We start from the raw sequence: 24856 nt of genomic DNA on the forward strand, positions 1-24856 counted from the left end.
AGTTTCAGCTGTAAATTAATTGTACCCGTCTTCGTAGTCCTGTTGAACCCCACTGGCTCTTTCTGGAATGTCGTAGGATAAAACAATAAACAGTATGGGGCAATACGTAAGAGTAAAGCGTTGCACAGTGAAGTGAAACAAACGAGCTCTTAAAGCAGTCTGGGCTGTTCATTCTGTGAGAAGCCAAAGGCCATGCATTGTGACTCTTATCTGCAACAGTAGCAGTAAGGCATCTGTGGTGGCAGCAATGCCTTTGAGCCCTGTCAACTGACACTCGCTCCTCCATCTGTCTCTGTTGCAACCTACTAAAACAATTTTTTTTTTTTTTTTTTCCCTTTCTGGATACATGTACAAGCTCAATAATTATGTGGCATTTAGAGTGATTAAGATTAATGAATCCCTTTTTAATAATTCTAAAGTCTGGACTGATAAACCATTCATGTCAGGTTTGTTTTATGAGCCTGCAGACATCAAGCCAGATAGATGAGGTCTGTCTTTGCACAATGAAAGATACTAAATCACTGCAGCTAAATTATTAAAATGATGCAAACTGTATTGTTGTCTCCGTGACTGAACTTGCTCAAATAATGCACATGTGCAGCGCATCCACTGCACATGCGCTGCAGTTACGCAGCAGGCGATGAGAATTTTCCAAAATTAGTTTTTGGTGCCTTTTTTAAGATAATGCACCTCTTTAGTCATTGCTCTTTATCCTATGTTCATTTCTCTCATTACAGAGTGCCGGGAGCTGCTATTAAGCAGCCCATCCATCACTGCGCAGAAATAGGGTCTGAAAGGTTAACGGGAACGGATTTTCTGGAAATGGAAAGAATTCTAGTGAAGAATGGCATGAGCTTACGGAAATTCACCTTTCGAATTAACGAATAGTATTTATCATCTCAAAAATGTGTTTTGGGGGCCGTTTGGGTGCTTTTTCTTTCAGACGTGGACCACTCGACAACCACCCTGATCTGAAAAATTGTCAAAGCAATACATTAGGTGGTCTGGTTGCTATAACAATGGCCAAATTTACACTGCATTGGCTGAAGCATTCTGACATATTTAGGAGGGGAGGGACTGAAATCCTGTTATGCAAACTGTAATATATGCAACAGCTTTCTATCTTAACAAGCCTTATTTATTGGATTGAGTGCGTCAGTGGGTGCAGAGTAACATACTGTGCCTTGGACTGTGGCTGAATGTTGTGCGCGTGTACTTTCACATGGACATTATGCTTGTGAATGCAGCTTAAAAGCATTTTGCCATATGCAGATTCCCTCCTTTTGTCTGCTCGTTCTTGCTGAATGTGCCCAGCGTGCAGGCTGCAGCAGCGCCAAGCATCCAGCTGGATGATTTATCACAGAATACTCCTGATTAAGGAAAATTAAAGCGGGCTGCTCTTGGCTCACTAACCGTTCAAGCAGTTAGGTAGTGGGGGTGTTTTGGAGGATCTGAACCTCAGAGAAAACGATAAAACCAACTCATCTGGAAAAGGTTCGACATTCTTCTGATGTAGTTCCTGCTACTCCAAGGTTGGGAGTGGCTATCTCCTTGCTTGCTCTTCAGCTACACTTGGTGCTACAAACACATTTAGTTTGTGTTGCTACTAAACAGACGTGAGTCAAAAACAATGATATGTTAATAAATAAGTGTTGGGGAGGTTTCATTACAGTTCAGGAAATATGACAGAAGCATCTTGTAAGTGGTACAGGTGAGCAACTGCCACAGTGATTTAAAAAAAAAAAAAAAAATCTTATGAAGACAAACATTTATGTTATGTGCATTTTGTAAACAAGCTCTTCGAGGGAAGTTATGAAACTCAAGCACATTTGCGTGGGTCAAACCTACTCTGACCAGAAAACAGAAGCGCTGTAAAGTGTGCTTTCGGTTTGCTTTTTCCTGCTGTTGGAAATCTACAACATTTACGTGGTTGTGACATACTCGTATAACAAGCTGATGACATACATACAGAAGATGACATGAGCAATAAGAGCATTGCCAGTGGTTAGGAAAGAGTTCGGGGAGCTTAGAAACTTTCTGTGTGACAGCAGCAAGTCAAGCAAGTCAACTTTTCAAACTATATAGGACGAGTAAAACTTGAGGGTGGAAACAGCCGTGACAAGTTCCATCATCTTCTCACGGGCTAAATTTGTATTTGTGTGAAGCTTGTGAGATCATCTCTTCGATTCTATGCTGTCTCCATCTTAAAATGTTTTTTTTGTTTGTTTTTTTTAAGGAATTGTGCTCCTGCCCTGTCAATCATACAAAATGGCGCAGTCGGCAGAGCCTTGCCTGAGCTTATCCACCGTCTCGTGAAGTCACTCTATGACAACGACTGGCCGTTGAGGCACTCCCGCCGCAAGCACTGCGCCGGCTTCCACCAGTCTCCATTGTGGCAACGGCAGATGGTGCAGTCGTCCACCTTTACTTCAATTCCGGCTGGGATGATTGTTGTTCCAGCAAAGCAATTTGGACCTGCCGCATGGGAAGGGAGGGAAGAGGGGAAGAGAGACAGGAAATAAGGAATTTAGAACGACAAGAAATGGATGTTTCTCTCCTGAGAGCTTCTCTTTGCAGAGGGGTGGTGGAGTGATGCAGAGAGCTGCAGGGAGTTAGGGGAGTCAAAGCAGACGTACAGATCTTTTCACAGGCATGCACCGATGGGCTTGTTTTTGCAACACTAAAGCGCTTTTGTTAGTCTCCCCTTCTCCCTCGACATGGAGCGCTTTGCATCCTAATGCGTTGCGAGCAGAGAAGCCTGCCAGGCGCTGGCTTGGCAGTTCAGAGAGGCTGGAGAGCTGAGAGAGGCAGAGGAAGAGGGAGAAAGCTGCTCTGAGAGGGCACAGGGAGGATGGTGTTAATCACTTTGCTTCTGTATATGGAGAAAAAAGGGGGAAAAAAAAGCCACAGAACTCCTCAGCAATTCTTTACAGTTTATTTCCAAAGACATCCAAAGCGATACTCGGATTAATTGTGACATCCGATTCATCCTCTAAACTCTGCGGGATTTACCTCTGTGGATCCCTTCTTGTTGATAAGATTCTTTAATTCTAAAATGCGTTGTGTTACCACCAAAGTACACGTCATACCCATGTATTTGATAATCTCGCCAGACACAGAAGCAGATTAGCCTAGGTAATCTGTTTTCAGAGAAGCCAATAATGCCGCTACCTTTGTTAGAATGCAGTGCAGTTACGGGGAAATTCCCCTTGAAAATAATACAGCTAATTTGTCTATGTCCATCTCAGGGAGATTTAAGGCTCTGTGACAGATGGATGACCTGTGTAGGGCGCTCCCTGCCTCTCGCCCGATGATGGCTAGTATAGGCTCCAGCCGCCCTGAGACCCTGGATATGATAAAAGCGGGCATGCACAATGAATCCATGATAGAGGCTGTGCATCTGTCCCTGACCTTTTTGAGACTAAGAAGCTAAATAAGTTGAAGGAATTCACCCTAGTTGTATTAATTTAAACAAAGTAATGAGCAACTCAATTGGTGTGAAGGTGACTTGGGATCGCTCTCAGTATTCAGCTCTGTAAAACCTGCCAGAGTCAAGAGTCCTCTACGACTTATCGTAAAAACCCGTATGTCCCATAACTCTTGCAGATACAGCAGTTTCCACAGCCAATGGACACAGATATTTAGGTGTGGCTGTGAAACTGATTTAGTGTGGGGTAACTCCTTGCTGGGCATGTAAAAGACAGTCAACCACCTTTCATGAAAAACATTTTCATGTGCCGCAGTAGACTTTATAAAGACTGAATTCTCTTTTATGCCCATTCAGTTTTCTGATTCTGGTGTGGTGTGTGCTTTTAGTAACACTTGGATGCCGGAGACCTCAGTGTTATCAGTACCACCTCTGGTTTTTGGTGGTTTTTTTCAATGTTTAACCCATATTTTACATGGTCTTTAACACGTTTTTTTTGTTTTTTTCTTGCACCTGGAGTGGGTCCAGTAACTCCTGATAAAGAATGCGAGTTGCTTATGAGTGACAATTAGGTGCAAGAGTGCACAAATAATCATGAGGTACAGACAAAAGGAGATGTTGGCTACCAGGTAATCCCAGCCTTTGCCTCAGTGTAGATATGTCATCCTCTATTTGGACCTGACAAAAAGCCCTTTGATCTGAGCTTACAGGAGACACTGAAAGTACTTGCCAAGTCTTAACTCATTGATCGACCTCTGGACACCTGGCACAGGTTATAGGACAAACTCGGTAAAGGTTGATATGGGATGAGTGTGACCAGTGCTGCTGCCAAGTGATGCTGTTTACAGCCAGATAGGTTTGGAGACAGATTTATATTCCTTTAACCATGCACAGGATATGTGGTCCTGTACGGTTTAGAAAGTGAATGCATATTATGACTTATTTCTCTCAAAGGGAATATGTTACCCAAATATCACTCTGTTGCTATCCCACTCTATGATACATATGTCAGCTTAAAAAAAAAAAGCACGCATGGAAAATCTTCAAATGGTATAATCCTATAATACTTAGAAAATACCAACCATTCTCAAGTCTTTTACACATTATCACAAGAATTATATGATTACACAGACCCTGATGAATTTATAGTATATAATTCAAGATAAAGATTAAAGCGGAATCAGTTGGACTCAAAGAATGTGGAGCTCAGAGATAAATACTCCCACAGGGTGACTCTTCAATTGTGCTGCCTTCTGCTCTCTGTTTTCAGGGTGAAATTCCAAGAAGACCAGCACAAAGGTTCCGTCTTAATAAAGGAAAGTAGCATGGGTTTTTTGGTGAGACTTAAGACATAAGTATATCAAGGTAGAAAGGCTAAATTGAGTTGATTTTATTTCATTTTTTCTAAATATTGAAATATGCTTTAGATGCTGAAATATAGTCACAGATGCCCTAACAAAAGGTTGACTATTCAACCACACATAGCCCAATTTGAACCCAAAGTAGTACTAAATCAGTGATTCATTTAAGCCAAGTGTTTAATCGATTCCACTTCTATTAACAGTTAAGGCACAGCTTTTCTTTACCAATTTTAGAAAGAATCTACTCAGACTTTTCACTTGTTTGTGAGCGGGGCAAATGCAGTGTGGACATTTAGCTGAAGCTTCCTCTAAGTAGTTCTTTGGCAGATTCAACAGCCTCTCATTTGAGCACCACACAGCCCTAAGTCCTGTGTCCATGCCCTAAGTGGTCGAAGCTGGTCTGGTGGCACAAGAGGGTCATGGTGAATATCAGGCAGTTGGTTGTAAGCCCCCTATAAACTGTTTACAAATTACAGTTGTTACCATTTATCATGAATTGCCTATGAATGTCTTCTAATCTAACATTAAATATTTTTATAGCTATATAATTTACAGTAATATAGTCAAATTAACACAAAAAATGCTAAAATGGGTCATATAAGAGGTTGGGGACCTTAGGGCCTAAAGGCTTTCGCAATTGTCATTTGTGCATTTAGTGAATTTTAGGCAGTCCCTCATTTTACAGACTATAATGATGATGATAGTAATAAAAATGATTTGGGGGATTGTTGTAATTCTGCAAGCACAAAACAGAGCTTCAAAATGCATTACCTATTCACATAAAACTCCTCACTGCTAAGCCTTGTGTTCTTTCGGCAATTGTGCCAACTATGACAAAATTCTTATGACAATTTTTTTTTTTTTTCTGAAATGTTTTTCCATTCAATTGATTCACAATTCAGGTTAGGAGTTGTGAATCAATTATTAGAAAGACTTCAAAAGCAACAGAACATTTTGCCATCATCCCCATGCACTGTCTTCTCAATGGTAAACATAAAGTAGAATGATCACCTTGTTAACAAAATAAAAAATTGATTCAAGATTTCATGGCATAGCTGTTCTATTGGATCGCACTAATGATAAAGTGTAAGTGTACGTAAGCTGCATGAAGTGTAAAGTCCTCTGACATAAAATATGACAGAAATAAGGTGATCAAAGTTCTACTAATTGTTATTTTTTTATTTTTTTTTTTATTTTTTTTTTTTACAATTTTGCCAAAATGAATTGCAGCGACTCGCCTAAAACTACAGATTTCAGATATTTTCTGCCACGTCATTGGATCACTTGAAATTCATTATTTTTTTAGGAGGGGTGCAGTTGCCAAAAACAGTGTAAAAGACTAAAATTGTTTAGGCTTCAGGACGTTAATGGGAAATTCTGTGATTCCTCAGCCCTACGTTTCTTGTCTTTCTTTCTGTCTTTCTTGTTTTTTTCAGTGGCAGACTTGGATTGTAATGTGGTCAGAGATAGAAATAGAAAAGGAATGATCCCTACAAATTAGTGAAAGAAAAAACACTCAGGATTATAGACAAAGGTGTCCATCGTGGAGCCAGAGCTAGACCCAGAGATATTTCGGCATAAAATACAGACTTTCCTTGGAACACATTTATTTTTTTGGTGATCTAGACTTCCCTTTTCATGTGAGGTCATGTTCTAAACCCCCAAGTAGACAAAAAATTGTAGTGCATGGGCTGTTTGTTGTGCTTTGGACATACGTAGAAGTACTTATGTTATTTGTTCCCAGCTCTCAGCTCATTTGTCCTTGGTCGAGTGAAATTTCTTCTCCATCTATGTGATTATTGGAAATGAACAGCTCTAAACGTAAAGGAAATTGCCAGCTTTGGTCTCGCACTGACTGCATGAGTAACTGAAGCACATTTAGATATCTTCATTCCTAAGTCCCTTGTCCCCAGGCCAGAACTGAGAGCTAAACAGAGACCCCTCACTGTCCTTTCCCCAAAGCTCTCAGCCATCCACTCATGTACAGATTTATCCTGATGCCAGAGTCTTACCACGCACCCTTGGGGGACCTAGAAACAGCAGGCGTACCGTAAAATGCCAAAGGGTGTCACTGTGTCCTGTCAGCCTGGATTAGTTCTCTTCTTGCAGGTTCTCCTGCCCTGTTACTGTATGTGTTATTGTGTGAATGCAGTGATGTTGAAATACGAGTAGGTATGCAATGGTAGTGAACTAAGACTAAGTGCAGCCGAAAACGTGTGTAGTTTTGGCAAAATTAACATTTTTGTTTGTCCTTTCACAAACTGGATCTACATAATGAAAAGGCGTTACAGAATTAAATTTATTTAGTTATCAGGCTCTCATTTGAGTACAGGAAAACTTAAAAAGGAAAAAAAAAGATCAAATCAATTATTTGAATTCAATATTACCCAAAGCGCCCTTTGCTATTGAACACTCCAGACGGGTTTCAACTGCAAATGTGCAGTTACGGGACTTTATTCATAAAGTTCCATCTGTCCCTCAGGATTGGTTCTGCCAAAGGGAGGCCACCCACCTCACCTTGTAAATGGTCAATGAACCATTGGAATCCTATAGTTCTAATTTAGGGATTGGCTGTGTGTGACAAGGGCACCAGGGCACTGGCAGATAAAAGGCCCTCCAAGGACCCATTAGTCCCTCCTACCGTGCCTTTAATCAGTGTGCTAATGTTTACTCTGCTTAGTGTGTCATTTATAATTAAAACTAGTACTGCTCATTAGTGTATAACGGGCCCAAGGTAATAACTTTAATTCATAATAACATCAATTACATCCTTATTTTCTAAAGGTGCAACCATCAAATGGTGATAGCACAGATAAACTTGCTGTCACTGGTTTAATGAACACTTAATGACTTTTGAAAAATCGACACCAAATTCCAGTGGAGGTGAGCGTTTACCGTTTTTACAGATGGGACAGCACTGCTCCGGCTCATACACAGGGTTGACACACTCTGGGACGGCGCAGTCGGACACCACACAGTGCACCTCGTTATTTGGTTCGCAGCGGCACCATTCACAGGGCGACGGCTGTGGGAAACAGAGACGGGGAATCTGGGTCAGACGATTCAGCTGGTTTCACCTTACCGTGTGCATATGTGTATATGTGCATGTTACAACTGGTGAGTGAAATCATCAGGTTGCACCCATATCGCCAAACAAATTCTCTCGTATGCATTTCATAAACAAAGAACATAATTAACCTTATAGCCCATCTTTATAAAGGTCCTTGCATCTTAACAAACTCCTAATCAAGTCTTTTTGAACAAAATTCTGCTTTGGCCTGCCTCAGGAAACTGCAAACGGAAAACAACGGCGGCTTATCTAACCACCTCTTCAACATGTCGATCAGAGCTGTGTTGCTCCCTGTGCTGCTGCTGCCTCTTACTCGACTATCTTTACAAAGTCTCTTGACCGGAAAATGAACTGTAACATGATTACATGGGGTTCAAAAATACAAACTGTCTAAATCACAAAAGGTCAACCGTTCATCATATTACATTTTCTTTTCTGCTCATCGTGGTAAACAGCCTTCTGAGGACCTCTCCTCACTGGGCCTCTTATCAGGAGCTCAGAGCTCTGAACGAATGTTAGAGGCTACAAATGCTTCATATTTGATAACCTCTTTCTTGGCCTTTTTATTGGTAGGCTAACATGTGCAGAGAGCAGGTCATGGGACCAAACACGGTTCAGATGATTTATGATAAACTATCCCATAAATTGCAGTTGGCAAAATTGTATTCCATAACAGTTAATTGGCAAAGCCAACCAATTTGTCCATATAAAATATGTCCATAAGATTATTAAATTGCCCGATAATATGCCTTTCTTTGGGATTAATTAAACTGTTTATCTTGAAGAGACACTTGCCTGAGAGGTCTATCACTGTCTCTGTTGCAATCATCTTGCTTTATTGGTTGCTAGGTAACCAATGGAGACTCCAGGGAGGTTCAAGACGCATACAGTGGTGCCTGACATGTTGTGAACCCTTTAAAAAGTTCTATAGAACGATATAAACAGCTAAAGATTAGCATTCATGTCCTAAAAGTATCATACTGGATGATTTATTTATATATTGAAAAAAAAATCATTGTCACTGTTGCATAATGTAAAAGTATGTGAACCTCAAGGATTTGAAGGTGAAATGAGAGCTGAGTGTTTTTTCCTTCAATGGGAAGACTATGGGGTGAGAAAGAAAATTCTCTCTCTTTGTGAAAGTGTGTCATGGCACGTGCACAGCACACCTTTGAGGACCTCAGAAGAATTGTTGATGCTCATCAGCCTGGAAACGGTTACAAAACCCTCTCTCAAGAGTTTGGACTGCACAGTCAGACAGATTGTGTACAAATAAAGGAAAATTGTTACCCTCCCCAGGAGGGTTCAAACAATAAAGTTCACTCTGAGTGCAAGCATTGTTCACAACATCACAAAGGAAGCCACCATAACTTCTAAGCACTATAAGGCCTCTCAAGACGTCTGTCTGTTTGTCTGGATCCTGTTGATCACATCTGACTTCTTCTATTATAGAGCTTTAACCTGCATTTGTGGATGGCACAAAGATGGAGGGCGGAAAGATGACGGGCAATCACCATTGATTTCTGTCCGTGTCTCGTGCATAGAGAGATGTTTTCAGATTCTTTCTTCAGAACCTTTTGATAATTATATGTACCAGTTATGAAATCTTTACACTGGCTTCCAGTCAGTCACAGAATAGATTTTAAAAGCCTGCTGATGGTTTACAAATCCCAGAATGGTTTAGGCCCAAAATACATGTGATATGTTCAGAGAATATAAACCCAGCAGAGCTCTTAGATCCAAGGACTCAGGCCAGCTGGTCCAGTCCAGAGTCCAGACTAAACATGGAGAAGCAGCATTTAGCTGTTATGCTGCAAACAAGTGGAACAAACTGCCAGTGGAGATTAAACTTTCACCAAATGTAGACATTTTTAAATCCAGGTTAAAAACATTTCTGTTCTCATGTGTCTATGCATGAAATATCTTTTAACTTATCTTGACTATTGCTTGTTTTTAAATTCATTTAAATTATTTTATCTGTTTCTCTTTATATTCTTTTATGTATTTTTAATGCTTCTTCCACTCCCTGCTGCAATGCTTTTATTTTATGTAAAGCACTTTGAATTGTTTGTACATTGAAATGTGCTTTATAAATACATTTGATTTGATGATTTTGATTTAGATGGTGAAATATTTAAAGAATTGCCAATCTTATGTTCCACATTTTGTAGATGTAGATTTTTGCAGAATGCTGAACCTCTGCACATCGCTACTTTTAGAGGCTCTGCCTTAGTCATGGTTTTTCATTTAATCTAATTGGTTGCAATCCGTTCCTCCGGCTGTTTATTTTTAGAACCGCTTACTTTTCCAACCTTTAGATGCCTCTGTCCCAAGTATTTTGAGATATGTTGCTGCCATCAAACTTAAGATGAGGTAACATTCTTCATGACACACTGAAATGTCTCACTTTACACGTTATATATAATTCTTGTATTCTATAGTAAATACACTGTAGTATGACAAGATGAGCAAATTCTTGCCTTCTGTTTTAACCTGCATTTTACAGTGCATCCCAACTTTTTTGGAATTTCGGGATGTACTTGTAACACTTGCAACGATTCCAGCAATACTGACACAGGAATTACAACTAAAGAACAGCACCTCAGGTCAAAATAGGAGTTAATGTAGAAATAAGTGAAAGGGCTATGGTAGCATTATTCAATGTGACTTTAGCTGCCCATTTTGCCAGATTGAATTAAGTGACATAGAGAAAAGGAAGATGTCCTCCTCGGATTCTAATGGAATCTAATTGGAGTCTACATGCACTGAAACTAAAACAGCACAAGTAGCAATGATGTAAACAATGTTATGATTAAAACTACATTTCATTTGTTCAAACCAAGTAGAAAAATAATTAAATCCATGCTGAAATGAAACATTGAACTTGGCCTTATTATTCCGCTCTCCGTCCTTGTGTTAGTATTAATCATACATCTGTGATACTTCAATGTACATTAAGTTTCTCTAATACAAGGTTGCGGCTGGGCTGACCACCACAACACCATCCACCCATCCATCCATTTCCCATTTCCTACGTCTGCTTAATCAAATTCAGGGTCGATTGTATAGGGCAGTGTTTCCCAAACCTGGTCCTCAAGGCACACTGCCCTGCATGTTTTCCATGTTTCCCTGCTCCAGCACACCTGATTCAAATAATTGGGTCAGGTCTTAAAGCTCTCCAGAAGGCTGAGGACGACCCATTCATTTGAATCAGGTGCTGGAGCAGGGAAACATGGAAAACATGCAGGGCAGTGTGCCTTGAGGACCAGGGTTGGGAAACACTGGTTTAGGGTATACCTGAACAGTTCACCGGTCCACCACAGGGTGACACAGAGACAAATGAAACAAACAACCATGCACGCTCACACTCAAGCACACACAATTTAGAATCAGCAATTGACCTAACTTACATGTTTTTGGATGGTGGGAGGAAGCCAGAGTACCCAGAGAGAACCCACGCATGCACAGGGAGAACATGCAAACTCCACACAGAAAGGCCCCAGCTGGGATTCAAACCCTCTTGCTGTGAGGCGACAGTGCTAACCACTGTGCACCCCTTAAAGACAAATATCAAGACTTTAAATTAATTTCAATGCCAAGTTACAATGGCAGCTATTGTTCAAGGTCGGTGTCTGTTAAACCATCTGTTGCAATTTAATTCAGCAAGTTGCCCACATCATAAACACTGAACTATTAAGGCCTCGGTATGCTACTCCGTCGCTATCCGTCAATCTGACTCCGTGGTCACGCAGAGGCTATTAAACCTTTCGAAGTTCACCGTTGGGATGTCGGATACGCAAGGCAATTCACCTCCCGATCAGTAGGCGTCGCTACGCTAGACGACCTAATCTCGCGACATCTATCGTGAAAGTCGTTGGTTGATTGTTTACCTTCCAGCTCCGTTTCACTCCTCACAGTGAACGATGGCGACCGAGAGAGAAAGACTGTTGTTGGAGTTGGAGCTTATTGATATTGAAATGTAAATAATTTTGACCAAATGTTGACCGGCACACAGTAAACTCTTTCAAAAATGGCGGTGTTGTTGTGACTGGAAGGAGCTAAACCGGAAAAGTGATTCCAAAAATGATGTTGGTAGCCGACCAATCACAACTCTTGCGGTCTCCGTCGCCTCGACGGATAGATAGGATTTTGGCCGACGCACGCAAGCGACTGAGCGTCTCCGGGAGAGTCTCCGTCTACAGTGCGGGCTCTCCGTGGCCTTTCCCGGACGACCATAAATCAGGCTTTAGTTATTCTGTACTAGCAATTAAGGGATGAGAAATAAAGCATACTTTCATTCTAACTGACCCTGAACCCCAACACAATCAAAAATATGTTTGGCAAATGTAAATACTAGAGACCAGATTTACGTCGCTTTATTTCGCTTGGCACCTGGTGCAAACCCCATAATGGCATTAGAAAGTTATCATCAGTATGGTTAGGCTTCAGTGACTCTTCAACACTATTACACTTGTGCAAAAGTAGGAGCTTATTTATCAAAGTAGACACTATAAACAGTCTTATTTTTTTCATCTGAGCCTAATAGCACATCTTAGATCATCTAAATAAACAAGTTGTTGTGTACAAGAAACAAACTGTGCCTGTCTAACTGGTAAATTACAGGCTCCTGTTTATCAGTGGTTCGTTTGCAACTCTACTCTTTTTTTTGGTGGAATGCTTTGGTGTTTGTCGAGATGAGCTTGTTGTGCTTGTAGATCAGTTCACTTCGCGGAACTCAATTGCAAATCTGAACACTACCACGGGCGCTGTTTATGATATCCGACCACATGTGTGTGTCTGCCGGACTAAGTAAATTTGCCCTTAAATTGGTCATTAGGGAATGATAGAAATTGTGTTTTGCAATGATAAGTCACAAACTCTGTGTTTATTTACATATATAGAGGCCCAGATGTCTTTAATGAACTTGACAAACTGAGGCAGAGTTAAACTATTCCATAATGAGACCAAGATGAAGTGTTCAGTTAAGCCTTGTCTATTTGTTCATGACTTTGAAATAAAGGTGGAAAAAGCATCAAGCAGAGATAATTTCAACTGATAAATCTGAGATTCATCAGCACAAAGAGCTGCATATGCGATGCAGAAAAGTAAAAACAATTAGAAACATATAAAAAGGCAGTTTGCTGTAAATGTGTTGGGCTACCTAAAATTGAGTTACAGCCTTTAAGCTCTGACTTTGACTTTTTGTTCCATTGTTTTGCTTGTGTTCAAGTTCTATGCCAGTGATGGGCATGTGAAATGAAATAACACAACTTTAAGAAATCAAATAGAATCAGGGCTTGGTAAACTAAAAACGCCTCACGAATACTCACAAAATATTGTGCAGGGTCATTTGACATTGGGCAAGAAGCCATATACACTCGGAACAGGTCACAAGCCTATCAAACTGATCAAAATCACAAATTAAGTCCAAGACGGGAGGAAATGGAACTCGAAAAGCTCCAGTCAAGCAGGTTTGAACTAAAACCCTTCTTGATTTCTAACCACTGCACCACTCTCAACTGCAAGTTACAGAGAGGTAATAAGATAATTCACACTTTCTAGAAAGTGGCAGCTTTCTGTTCTTGGCAGCTTATGTTTGGGTGTTTGGTCACCAGCAAGTGTAAAACTTAGCATAAACACAATCCTGGAATGTTTTTTCGTGCCCCTTTCTTTGAAAGGTCCTCATGTAAGGAGCCATTCTTATTTTCATTTCAAAACTGCATCACTCCACTTCCTCCTTAGTTCACTCCACCTCCTCTGCTAAGCCTCGGCCAATAAGTCCCATCCGCTCGCATCCACCCTGCTAGACTGATGAAGTGTTCTGTTGTCAGCTGTAGAGGAGCATGTGTTTTACATCCACCACCAGCCTCAGAGGATATAAGAGCACAGTATAAGCTAAAGACCGAGTATTTGCAGCAACCACTTTTTTTTATCAAACTCTTTTAACAACTTCATCCAGTTCAACGACTGAGGAAACTGAGCCACAAAGAGGGATTAGTTCCAACTCTCAGTATCTGAACTTCAGACAAGTGAAATTTAAGTTTCTGAGGAATAATTCGACATGGTTTATTCATTTATCTATTTTCTTTTTTTTTTCTTAGCCGTAGCGCTAAGCACTAACGGCTTAAACGATGACATACATGACGTGAAAGATTAACATTATCTTTAAAAAATGTGTCAAATTGTAAAAAGAAAGAAAAGGGCATAAAAAGGCACAATAATTTCACCTTTTAAGAAAACACAACAAAAATGAATCATTCTAACTTTCATCACGAATTATCAGTGAATTTATTTACATGTAGTGCATACAAAGTTTACATACTAATTTACTGTGCAGAAACAGAATTGAGTTTGAATGTACTAACGAACTAATCTCCACTGTGCAAGCGTGGAGATGGTCCTGGTTACCGATTGTTTGTACTGGTTAATCCTGGGGTGAAGTCATAAGCCTGACAAGTAGCCTCACTAGCTCCAGACTAGTCTTGAGGGATGTTTCCATTATGACACACAAACAGCTTATCTGAGCGACGTTTCCTTTGTAGACAGGCGCCTCGTCAGCTCAGGATGAAAGAAATGAGAAACAGATGACAAGCAATGATATGCTAATGTAGGTGGTAAGTAAGGTCTGGCAAGATATGATTCACTGAACTGTTATTCTCACACTTTCTTATAGCTGGCAAGATGGAGAGACTACAACCGGGCAAATTCTGAATAAAAAAAGAGAAAACTACCTCATTCTTAAATGCTTAAGGACCTCAGTCTGTAGAGAAATTGGAATGGCTGGTTGTGAAGGAGTTACCCAAACCTAATGCAGGCAATCGGGAACCTGTATATTGCCTGTAACTGTGTGTCACAGAGTATTTACTTGGCAGTAGACATTTCAGTATGAAACAACTAATTAATAGGTAAGAATGTCTCTTTACTTTTAGCCCCTTGATAAACTATGCAGAGAATATTTCTTTCTTTCATACCAAGGTGTTTGTTGGTGTCCACAGGTACTGCCTCGTGCATTTTCTATTAAAGAACAACCTAAAGAAACCTCAAATGAAAGACAGCAGTGTTTTTTTCACAATCACGACTGGGCTTTAGGAAAAATAAAACATTTCAAAGCCGCTGCGGTTTTTCTCTGTAGGTTCATTTGCTTGATTGGTCTGTAAAGCAGCTCAGGTAGAAGATGCAGATGCAGACGTTTTAGAGGAAGTGTTACATAAGAGACATCATTTCAAAAGAAAACTACTCCATGTTCCTATAGCACATTGCAGAGAATCCCTCGGTGCAGTCTGCAGCTCCTGATGCTTTCAGTGAGTCCTTTTGTATGAGGTCTACCGTGAAGAGGATCAGTCATGCCTTAGCCCAGACTCACAAAAGAAAATGGAACATGAGCACCGAATTTAGACATGTTGCCAGATGTTTTGGTGATGAAAAGACTCCTGTTGTCCCCATTTTAATGGCTGAGTATTAGAGGGAATTGGCTGTCATGCTTCTTATCCTCACACTGCGACAAATGGAGACAAGGCAGGGAGGTAATGAACAGTCAAATAACCTTTAGGGGGACAAATGTTAATGCGGAATACTTTAAGGCTGGACAAAGGTCACAGGAATCTAACCCCATGCAGTTAATACGAATGGCACCTTGACAGCCAAATTGCAAGCTGTCGCTGTGCAGTTAGAAATATTTTAGAAGTCATCATCCAAAACAAAGATAGAAATGAAAAGACTTGAGAACAAGGAGAGTCGCTTGCCTAGAAACGCTCAACGCTGACTATGAGTTCAATTCATAAACAAAGCCTTCTTTGTGACCGAATTGTTTGCACTTATTGGCATCATTGTTCCCTCTGGCAAAATGGATAAGAAAATCAATTTCAGCAGTCAGTTTTACAGCTTTTTCGGCTGCTCTCATTTTTGAAAAAACTAAGAGTCACTAACTACTGTGATGTGTGGGCAGCTCAGAGTGAGGGTGTGTGTATGCTGTTTAGAATTCATTCTTATAATTGTCAGCGCATGTGCTCTTGCAGTACATTGCCAATAACTACAGCATATCGACATCTGAAAAGACCTTTGCTGTATTGATACAGTAGAACAATTAAAAGCTAGGGAGGATAGAATCCAACGTTTTTCTTTCATTTGTATTAATTTCAGTTGCAGAGGCATAAAGATGAACATATTTGTCAAGTTTTTTTTTAAACTTTGAAATCCTACAGGCTTTGACTGGGTTGGACCGTTTTATAGGATTGTGAAGAAACTCTGAGGAGAAATTAAACATTAAACAACAATCTAAAATACCACGATTACCTCACTCAGAAAACACACTGAAACTGCTGTAGCACACATACCTTTTTCATCTAAAGGGGATCTCAGACTGCTGGAATTGCCCACTTATAGGATCACATCCCAACCCTTTGATCTGAACTCACATTATATGCTTTGGTGTTTAACTATAGCTGCACTGAAACCCTATACAACTTCAGATATGCTGTGTGTACTGGTCCTGTTCTCCTCTTATTGTAAACATGTACATAAGTGGCATAAGTTCCTGACAGTGCAATAAACCAAAAAATATACTTTTGCCGAATTTACATCCGAATGTTATTCTAAGAGTAAGAACACTTGGATGGAGGAGTTCCTACCGGGGAACGAAAAATAGATTAAACAAATTACAGGCTGACGTTCCACTGAAGTCAGCGGTTTTGTGTTGAATGAATACCCAAAACAACATGCATGATATTGACTCCATACTCTACGTACATGGTAATAGGCTGAACAACTGCATGATGGGATTTTCAGTATGAGGGAAAATAAAAACAAACCTTCATAGAAATAAAGCCTTTCCAGAAGCTTGTTTTTTTGCTTATTTTTTGACAGAATAGGAATGCATATGTCTGCACAATGCATCACGATCACTGCATAGGAAATGCCAATTGGGCAAACACCAAAGGTTAATCTGTCAGCATCCCTGAACAGGGTTCTGCATAGCACATATTGATGGCCTTTTTCCTTCAACACTGCAGGGTTCCAAGGCTTTCATGTCTTCAATGAGGACACCCATTCTTGTGAAACAGTTACTTGTGTGATTAGAGAGAGTGATATGATCGTTCTGTTATCCCAGATCTCTTCTCCCCTTATTTCCATCTAATAAACTGTTATAACCAAAGAGAGAACATCTTTAACCCTAAAATATGCTGAAATTTGCCTTCTACCATGGCCTCCTCGCTCAAGGTTAGCATGGCGGTGAGCTTCACTATTGATAGACCTGATCTCACATTAGAATGCGAGGCTTATGCACATACAAAATCTGTGGGCTCGCATCTTAATGCAGGCTGAGCTTGATTCTATCAGACATGCAAACACACCAACCAGTACAGATTAAGTAGATAAGTTTTGAATGGTCTGATTTCACACACCCCTTATTAACGGCATCACTATTTTACCTTATGTGGATGCTGCAGTGCAAAAAGAGGGATGCCGCCAGCAATTATTTCCATGACCTATTACCCAATTGTCTCTTTTTGAGTGACTAATTATTTAATAAAAACAATTCCTAAAAGAAAAATAGGATAATACAAATTTCAAAGTGTCAAATATGTCATATTTGTGCTTTATTAATGATCAAAATTAAACATTTTTATTCTTTTTTTTTGTTAAATGACAAATCAATTGATTACATTCATAATATTTGTAATGATATAATGTCAACTGAAGTGGGTAAATAATGTGTAATAAGTTGTCCTAGACATCCACTGTCCAAAAACATGTAAGTTAGGTGCATGTCAGGTTAATTAGTGTCTCTAAAATTGTCCCTAGGTGTGAGTGTGAGCGTGTATTTGGTTGTTTGTCTCTGTGTGGCCCTGTGATGGACTGGCGACCTGTCCAGGGTGTACCCTGCCTCTCGCCTGATGATAGTTGGGATAGGCTCCAGCTCCAACTGTGACCCGACAGTTGGATTAAGCGGGTTTAGGAAATGGATGGATAGATGCTCTTTAATTTAAAAACAATGGGCCTCATGCAACAACCGTTCATACGCACAGATTTGTTCTTAAATCATGCGTAAGAGTGATTTAAGACAATTTGTGCATTCACCAATTTGTTCGTATTTTACATTTTCTTTCAGGTACGAACAGAATTTACGAGTGATCCAGAGCTGTCATAGGAGTTTCGTAAAATAGTCCGCCTGTTCTTCCAATCAAGTTTGCTTGTATATTTAATTGTATATTTAAATACTTTGAAGCAAATATAGATAAATATATACATTATACACCATAAGTATGCTGAAATTATTCTGTTCGACTTAAATTATGCACTAATTGAAGGTTAGTTTGACTCTGTATATAACAAGGTCAACGGGAAGTGTAACCAGCGGCTGATTGTTACTTTTGGATGCCTTAGTGCGTCAGGCTCTTGGAAGAGACCGTGTAGATATCCTTGCGGAGACAGACAAATGGCTGACATCGCGATTTAGATTGCCAAGGACTGTGCTGCTGCAAATATGCAGCTTGCAAGAGCCACAACTCCAGAGAAAAACACGCCGATCAAACCTAATTCCACCACACGTCCAGGTCATCACCACCCTTGGATTTTTGACCACTGGAATCTTTCAGAGGGAGATTGGAGTCGTGCACTCTCTTGGTCATCAAAACTCTCATCAGTTTATCACCCATGATACGTCAAATTCCCATACACCGCTGTCCAACAAGTAAAAATTAAGAGGGACTTTCATGCCGTGGCTGGACTGCCAAACATAATCGGAGCAATAAACTGCACACATATTCGTGTCAAGGCACCCGTGCTGTTGTGGAGCGCACTATTGGTGAGCTGAAGGCCAGGTGTCTCAATACAGCGGGGGGCAAACTGCTCTATAGCCCAGAGAAGGCATGCCGCGTTTTGCACAATATTGCCATGAACGAGGGTCTCCCACAACCTGAACCAGCCCAGGCAGACCAGAAGGTGTGGTGCCAGAAGACCCCCCTCATGGACCGCCCCATCAAAGTACCATCATGATGAGGCAACAACTGATTGCACGGCTTTAGTTGCAGTCATCGAGCGCATTTTTAAGTCATTTTCATATCAAACCATTTCTTCTTTATTTCGGTGACATTACGAACTACAGGTGACAGAGAATTAACAGCACTCGTTTGCTTTCCATTTCTTCGCTTTAGCAGGTCCTGTAATTCCACTGCTGACTGCTAAAAATGACACATTTTCCTTTTTGGATCTCTGGAAGCAGAACTTCAGTCTCAGAGCCCGTAAAGTTGTTCTTTTTGCGCCTTGATGCCATTCTCATGACTCAACACTCAACAAGTCCTGGCACAGGAGAGAGCAAGCGTAGCCTTATATGGTATGATTTTGGGCATCGAGTATGCAAATCTACTATCCTGGTGCACATGCACTTAAATACGCACGGGTGGGATTCATCATTTACGCAGGTCGTTTACACACTTTTTCCAAAGTTAAGAGCGTTTGTTGAATCTGACGTGGTGTGTTCGTACGAGACCTTCGGATGAAAAAAGTAAGAGAAATATAGAATAAAAATACGAAAATGTTCTTGCACGGGGCCCAATGAGTTGTCATGGTCTTATGATGAAGCAGAGAATTATCAAACTTGTTGATGCTCATCAGAAGAGAAAAACTTACAAAATGATCTCTCTAGAGTTTTGACTCCAACAATCCATAACGGAGGAAATTCAGAACCACTGTTGAACTACCCAGCAGTGGCTGTAGGCAGCCAAAGGCCTCTCTCCCACTGGCTAATGTTCATATTCATGAGTCTGAACAGCAATGATAAAGCCACTGTTCTCCAAAAATAACATTGCTACACAGAGTTTCATAAGAAAAAGCCAGAAGCGTTTTGGCAAATTTTCTCATAAAAAGACAAAAATAGAAGTTTTTCATTTAAATCAGAAGTGTTCCCTTTGAAGAAAGAAAACATTACATCGCAGCATAAGAACCTTATTGCATCTGTGATGGTTGTAGTATTGTGGTTTAGGCCACATGAGGACCAGGCTGGATTGCTTTCATTGAAAGTACAAATAACTATAAATTAGACTGACAAACTCTTGAGGAAAATGTCAGAACACATGTTCATGACCTGAATCTCAACAAAAAGTGGGTAATGCACCGAGAAAAATACACTTGCATGGCAATTACATCCTCCAAAAGTAAAGTCAAAGCCCTAACTTTAATCCAATAGACATGTTGTAGAAGACCATGTTGTAGACCTGAAGTGAGCAGTTCATGTGACGTAACCCATCAACCTCTGTTCTGTATTGACGAATGATTCCAAGTTGCTGTGCTAGATTAGTCAGAAGTTACTGGAAACATATATTTGTAGTTGTTTGATACTGAGAGCAAAGGTCCACATACTGTTGCTACTTACGGATGTGCAATACTGAATCATTTCCCAGATATAAATAAAAAAGTAGTAGCGATAATCTTGGTTAATTTACTTAACTGGCTTCTCGACTTGCAGCGTTTGGCAGATCGGACCGTAATGGATGCACAAACCCCAAACCAATCACTGATTTATTTGCACAGACATGGATATATTCCATGATTAACCACATAAATCCTCATTTGGGCCACATAGTGTCATATTACATTTCAATCACTTTCAGCCTCAGTCCACTTGTTGGGAATTTGATTCAGGAGATTTCCTCATGGGCAGCAACAGTTTAAACACAGACTGTAGTTGTCATGTTCCCAGTGTCATTTATAATCAAGTAGTGCTGTCACGCTCCATAACAACCGCTGAGACACTGGTCTGATGGGTAAAGACCCTCTGCAGGAGACACAGGGAAACCGGATCTGCCAGCAATGATTCAGTGTCCACAAATCAGCGTATTAAAAATACTGTTATAGCTTCTGTCACTTTTGTAATGCTGGGTGGATGTTCAGTGGATGAGGCAGGGAGTGGGGATGACATCACCCTGGGAGGCAGCCATCTTGGTGCCCTTAGCTAATAAACACATTGTGATGATACTTTTACATTATGCCAAGAATGAATCAAAACCCAAAACATCACCCATTCAAACAATACCCCTCTCCCAATCCTGCTTTTGCGTTTTTTTCATTCAAACTATTCATCAAAATCATAGATGACTGTTGTCAGACCAAAAAATTGGTTGAAAACACACAAAAAAACAAACAAAATATATGATCTACATTCACTATAAATAGCATCTGTTATGGTAAAAGTGGCTCCCAATGTAACACATCTGGTATAGGATTGTGTTTTACATGGCTTATCAGCTTATCATGAACATGCAAGTATATTTGTGGGTGTTCGTGTGATTGCTTATGAAACAGGCTAGATAACATCTGAATTACCAAGAATGCCTTGTTATAGGCTGGCTTTAAAGTCTAAAAGTTCAATTAACCCCACTGGAAACATATCATCTGATGCGCCTCAGAGAGGTTTCTCTTAGCCTACAAAGAACTTGAGTATAACGAAAAATAAAAATAATACCACAAGAGCTTGACTTGAAACACTGTTCTAAAGATTGACAAAGGAATGTGAGCTAGTGCAAATGCTGCAATACCTTCGCTGAGTTTTTGTAAAGAGACACATGTGAAGGAATCGTTTTAAAATAAAAGTTTGAATTAAAAAAAAATACAGAAGCTGGACCTTCCTGTAAAACTGGTGTCTTACCTTGAATTCTTCCAGTATTTTGTACGTTTTCCCTTGGTACTCGCAGAAGTTTTTAACCTCTTTGCACTCTGGGCAGCATCCGTTGTGTTCCACTTTGGTGCACTTAGGGTGTAGTTTTGGGCACTCGGGCTGGTCGCACACGGGCCCATCCTCCGTGCACACGCACGGGCAGTTGGAGTGTCCCGGGTAGAAGCGCTCCCCCAGTTTGTACACGAAGCCACTGTCATCCACGCACCCTTTGCCCCGGTAGTCATCGAAGACGAAATTTTCAGCGGCGGTCCGCTCCGCCTCGTCCGCGGTGTAATCCTCGGGGTTACCCACAGCGGCCGGACACACGGCGCTCAGGGCCAGCAGGAGGACGAAGGCGGCCGAGGGGAGAGGGCCCATGCTTCGCCGCGGCATTGACATCCACATTCAACACGACTACGTGGATGCCATTTCTAAGCTCCCCGTATCCTGTCCGGATCCGTCCAGGGCTTTATTATTGCCATTATCATCATCATCATCATGGGCTGCGGTGGAGAGAAAAATCATAACAGATAAGCAAATGGAGGTTCCACTGCTGCTGTTTCGCACATTCGCAGAAACCAACCTCACCTTACAACAGGCTACTTTTTTTTTTCTTTCGGCTTGTGAAAGCTTTCGCTCTGCTGCAACCACTTCTCTACTAGGGGCAAAACAGACACAAAATGGATTCGTTAGCAGCGTAGCCTGATCAACAGGTTAATGCCATTCATCATCAAAGCAAACGCAGTAACACAAGAAGAAGCCTCTGTGATCTGGACTGCATGTGGTCCAGATGTGCGTGTGTAGTGGCTGCGCGCTATCCCATGCAAATGATTCTTCCCTTGCAAAATCACAACAGCAGCAACAACAACAAAGGAACGGTTCTGACATTCATTATCTGAATCTGGTGGAGTGTATTATCATTTCCACAGTCAATAAAAGGAAATCGAATAGATAGGCTACTACAATATGAAACTTTATGACAAGGATCAAAGACAACAGGTAGCTTTAGTCGTTTTCAAAATGGCTTTAATCAAGAAATTACACCGATGACTTGGATTGCATTGGACTTAATGGTAACCTACTCTATAGCACTAAATCAACCGTGTCACGAGCAAATGCCCCGAAACATTGTTAATGCGCAATCATTTAACTCACCCAGTTGAAAGAGGAAACACACGTAAAAAATCCAGGCAGTTAGAGGAATATACGGTTTTAAAATAATCTTTTTTAGAGCCTTGTGTCAGAGCAGTTGGAGTTCCAGCGACAACAGTGATGTACACTAAGAAAAAAGGCAAACTCACCGCGGTTTATATAGCTTGATATCCTTTTAATGTGAAGCCAGGATACCCAACGCATAGAGGGCTAGAGCAGACCACAGATAGTCGTCTTTCCTATTAGAAACTTCACTCGATCCACACGGTAAAATTCGATAGGGTCCACGAGTAACTGTAATTCCCCTTCTTGCCGTAGTTTTTGTGGTTTAAAAGGAATTAAAAAGCACCCTTTTGGGAATTTGCTTTCCCCTTTTCCAGTGCAAATGAAATGACATCCACAAAAAAGTAGGTCTTCTTCATATTTATCCCCATCCGACTCACCTTTTTGATACAAAATCGCAGTTCACGTCCAACGGCATGCGGCACACACAGAGCGAAAAGAGACCGGGAAAAAAAATCCTATATAGCGTTCCCCGAGAATCCGAAGTCAATTCAGTATTTCCAAATGATGCAGGTGAATGCTAGAAAGCGACGGTCGGTCTTGTTGCACATATGCGTGTGTACATCCAGCGGTTGCATGACAAATAAAAATCCACATGGGCACGGATTAAAGTGTGTACAAATTAAACCAATCGAGAGTAAAGCCAGTTATCATTGGATTTTGCTGTCGAAGTTGCATTCATCGTCAGTAGGCGAGACTGAGGAGGGAGCGCTCCGACTTTCAGCACCTTGGAGAGCGACTGTCTCTTGCGTCCTGCACCAGCGGAGCAGAGCCCCCCCTCCCCGTTCTCCCTGTGACACCCACAGCCACAACACTAACATCCCACAACCCGTGCACAAATACCTGACTACATTTCTGGAAGTCGTCTTGCAAGAGAAAAGCGCTAAAACCAAGTCAAACGGAGAAATGAGAGGTCAGTTGTCAACAACAGCTGGTAGATTGAGCAGGTAGGCTAGATCTTATGAAAGTGTGCGTGCCCATTTCTGTCAGTAAACTGATGCGCCTCTTTGCATGTTTATGTCATTACGAGTCTGTGACCGAAGGTCTCTTTATGTGCGCTTGTGTGTATGTGCTCCTGCCTTCAGAGTTACTGATTTGCAGCAGATTTTGCGGAGATCTTTGTATTTGTATTCTCTTGTGCATGGCACAGGGCTCTCTGACTTGTCTGCCCCATACAGCAACAGAAAAATACAGTATGGCTTCTCAGCAACATCAGCTTTATTTTACAGATGGTAGCCCATAGGGGCCACTGTACATTCAGTCTGAGCGCATGATTGAATGAAATCCGGAAGACCATCACTTAATTAGATATTATTAGATATAATACAGTGTGAGGAAAATAGTGAAGGAAGTGTCAGATGAGGCAGTAAAGTCCAGTCAGTGGATTTGGATTAGAAGAAGCAATAGGAGCTGGGGGTCCAGCAGGGGGAGCAATTAGGGTAAACAGACTCTTGGGAGAACCAAGGAGGAAATCCAGGATGTATTTAAGTGGAGGGTGTGGCCCGTGTGAGCCTTTTGAAACCTTTCAGGTGAGTTGGCCTGTATGGCCTTGTTTTTGCTGGCATTTTTAGTGAATGTAGGACTGTTTAGGTGAGTTTGTCTGCTGAATCTGCTAGTGTGTCTTGTCCTGCCTCCACCTCTGGCACCCTCTATACTTTCATTACCCCCTACCCGAACCAGGGTTTGAATCCCATTCCGACTTATCTTTACCTCTTCTATTTCTACCCCCTATCTGAACCAAGGTTTGTATCCCCAACCCGCTAGGACTGGTGTGCAGTTGTGGTTGTGTAAAAAAAGATGGTTCTTATGGTGTGAGGAGCAGTGCTGGCTGGCATTAGGGGAGTGACTCTGGGATGCCAGTGATCACTGTCTAGCCTCCTGGAGGTGTCGTGTGCCCAACTAGATGAAACACTGATGAAAGGAGGTTCTCACCTGATGACCCCAATGACATGTTGGTCAGCACTGTTCACTGGTCTATATAGGGATTATTCACTGAGTCTGGTCTATTTTCTTTTGTAGCACAAGTTTCTAGCCTGGCTCTCACGCAGACCCTTCGTGCTTCGTGCATCTTCGTTACACTTCGTGAGCTCGCACGAGGGTCTGGGCGCGCCTTGTTGAGCCCGAAGTCTTCG

General features: G+C 41.1%; 1 protein-coding gene across 3 annotated transcripts; it reads right to left on the reverse strand.

The window, feature by feature from the left end:
* Nucleotides 1-604: 604 nt before the first annotated feature.
* vwc2l (von Willebrand factor C domain containing 2 like) lies at nt 605-23520 on the reverse strand. 3 transcript variants are annotated; one of them, XM_075479839.1, is made up of 5 exons: nt 22811-23520; nt 22098-22167; nt 21501-22012; nt 7684-7813; nt 605-2475 (listed from the first exon to the last, which is right to left on the reverse strand). In XM_075479839.1, exons 3-5 carry the CDS (start codon nt 21912-21914, stop codon nt 2324-2326), a joined length of 696 nt encoding a protein of 231 aa, XP_075335954.1. In that variant the 5' UTR covers nt 21915-22012; nt 22098-22167; nt 22811-23520; the 3' UTR covers nt 605-2323. The 3 variants fall into 3 exon arrangements, with proteins under 3 accessions (XP_075335954.1, XP_075335955.1, XP_075335956.1); XM_075479840.1 differs by having other exon boundaries at nt 22098-22164; nt 22811-22823; XM_075479841.1 differs by lacking the exon at nt 22098-22167.
* Between the last annotated feature and the right edge of the window lie 1336 nt (nt 23521-24856).

The sequence above is a fragment of the Odontesthes bonariensis genome, chromosome 12, assembly GCF_027942865.1.
Source record: "Odontesthes bonariensis isolate fOdoBon6 chromosome 12, fOdoBon6.hap1, whole genome shotgun sequence".
NCBI lineage: Eukaryota > Metazoa > Chordata > Actinopteri > Atheriniformes > Atherinopsidae > Odontesthes > Odontesthes bonariensis.

Coding starts and splice junctions, on each gene's coding strand:
- vwc2l (XM_075479841.1), bottom strand. CDS start 21,914: ATGTGGATGTCAATGCCGCGGCGAAGCATGGGCCCTCTCCCCTCGGCC. Junction 7,814..21,500: donor AAATACTGGAAGAATTCAAG/GTAAGACACCAG, acceptor TGTTTCCCACAG/CCGTCGCCCTGTGAATGGTG. Junction 2,476..7,683: donor CTGTCCCATCTGTAAAAACG/GTAAACGCTCAC, acceptor CCCATGCGGCAG/GTCCAAATTGCTTTGCTGGA.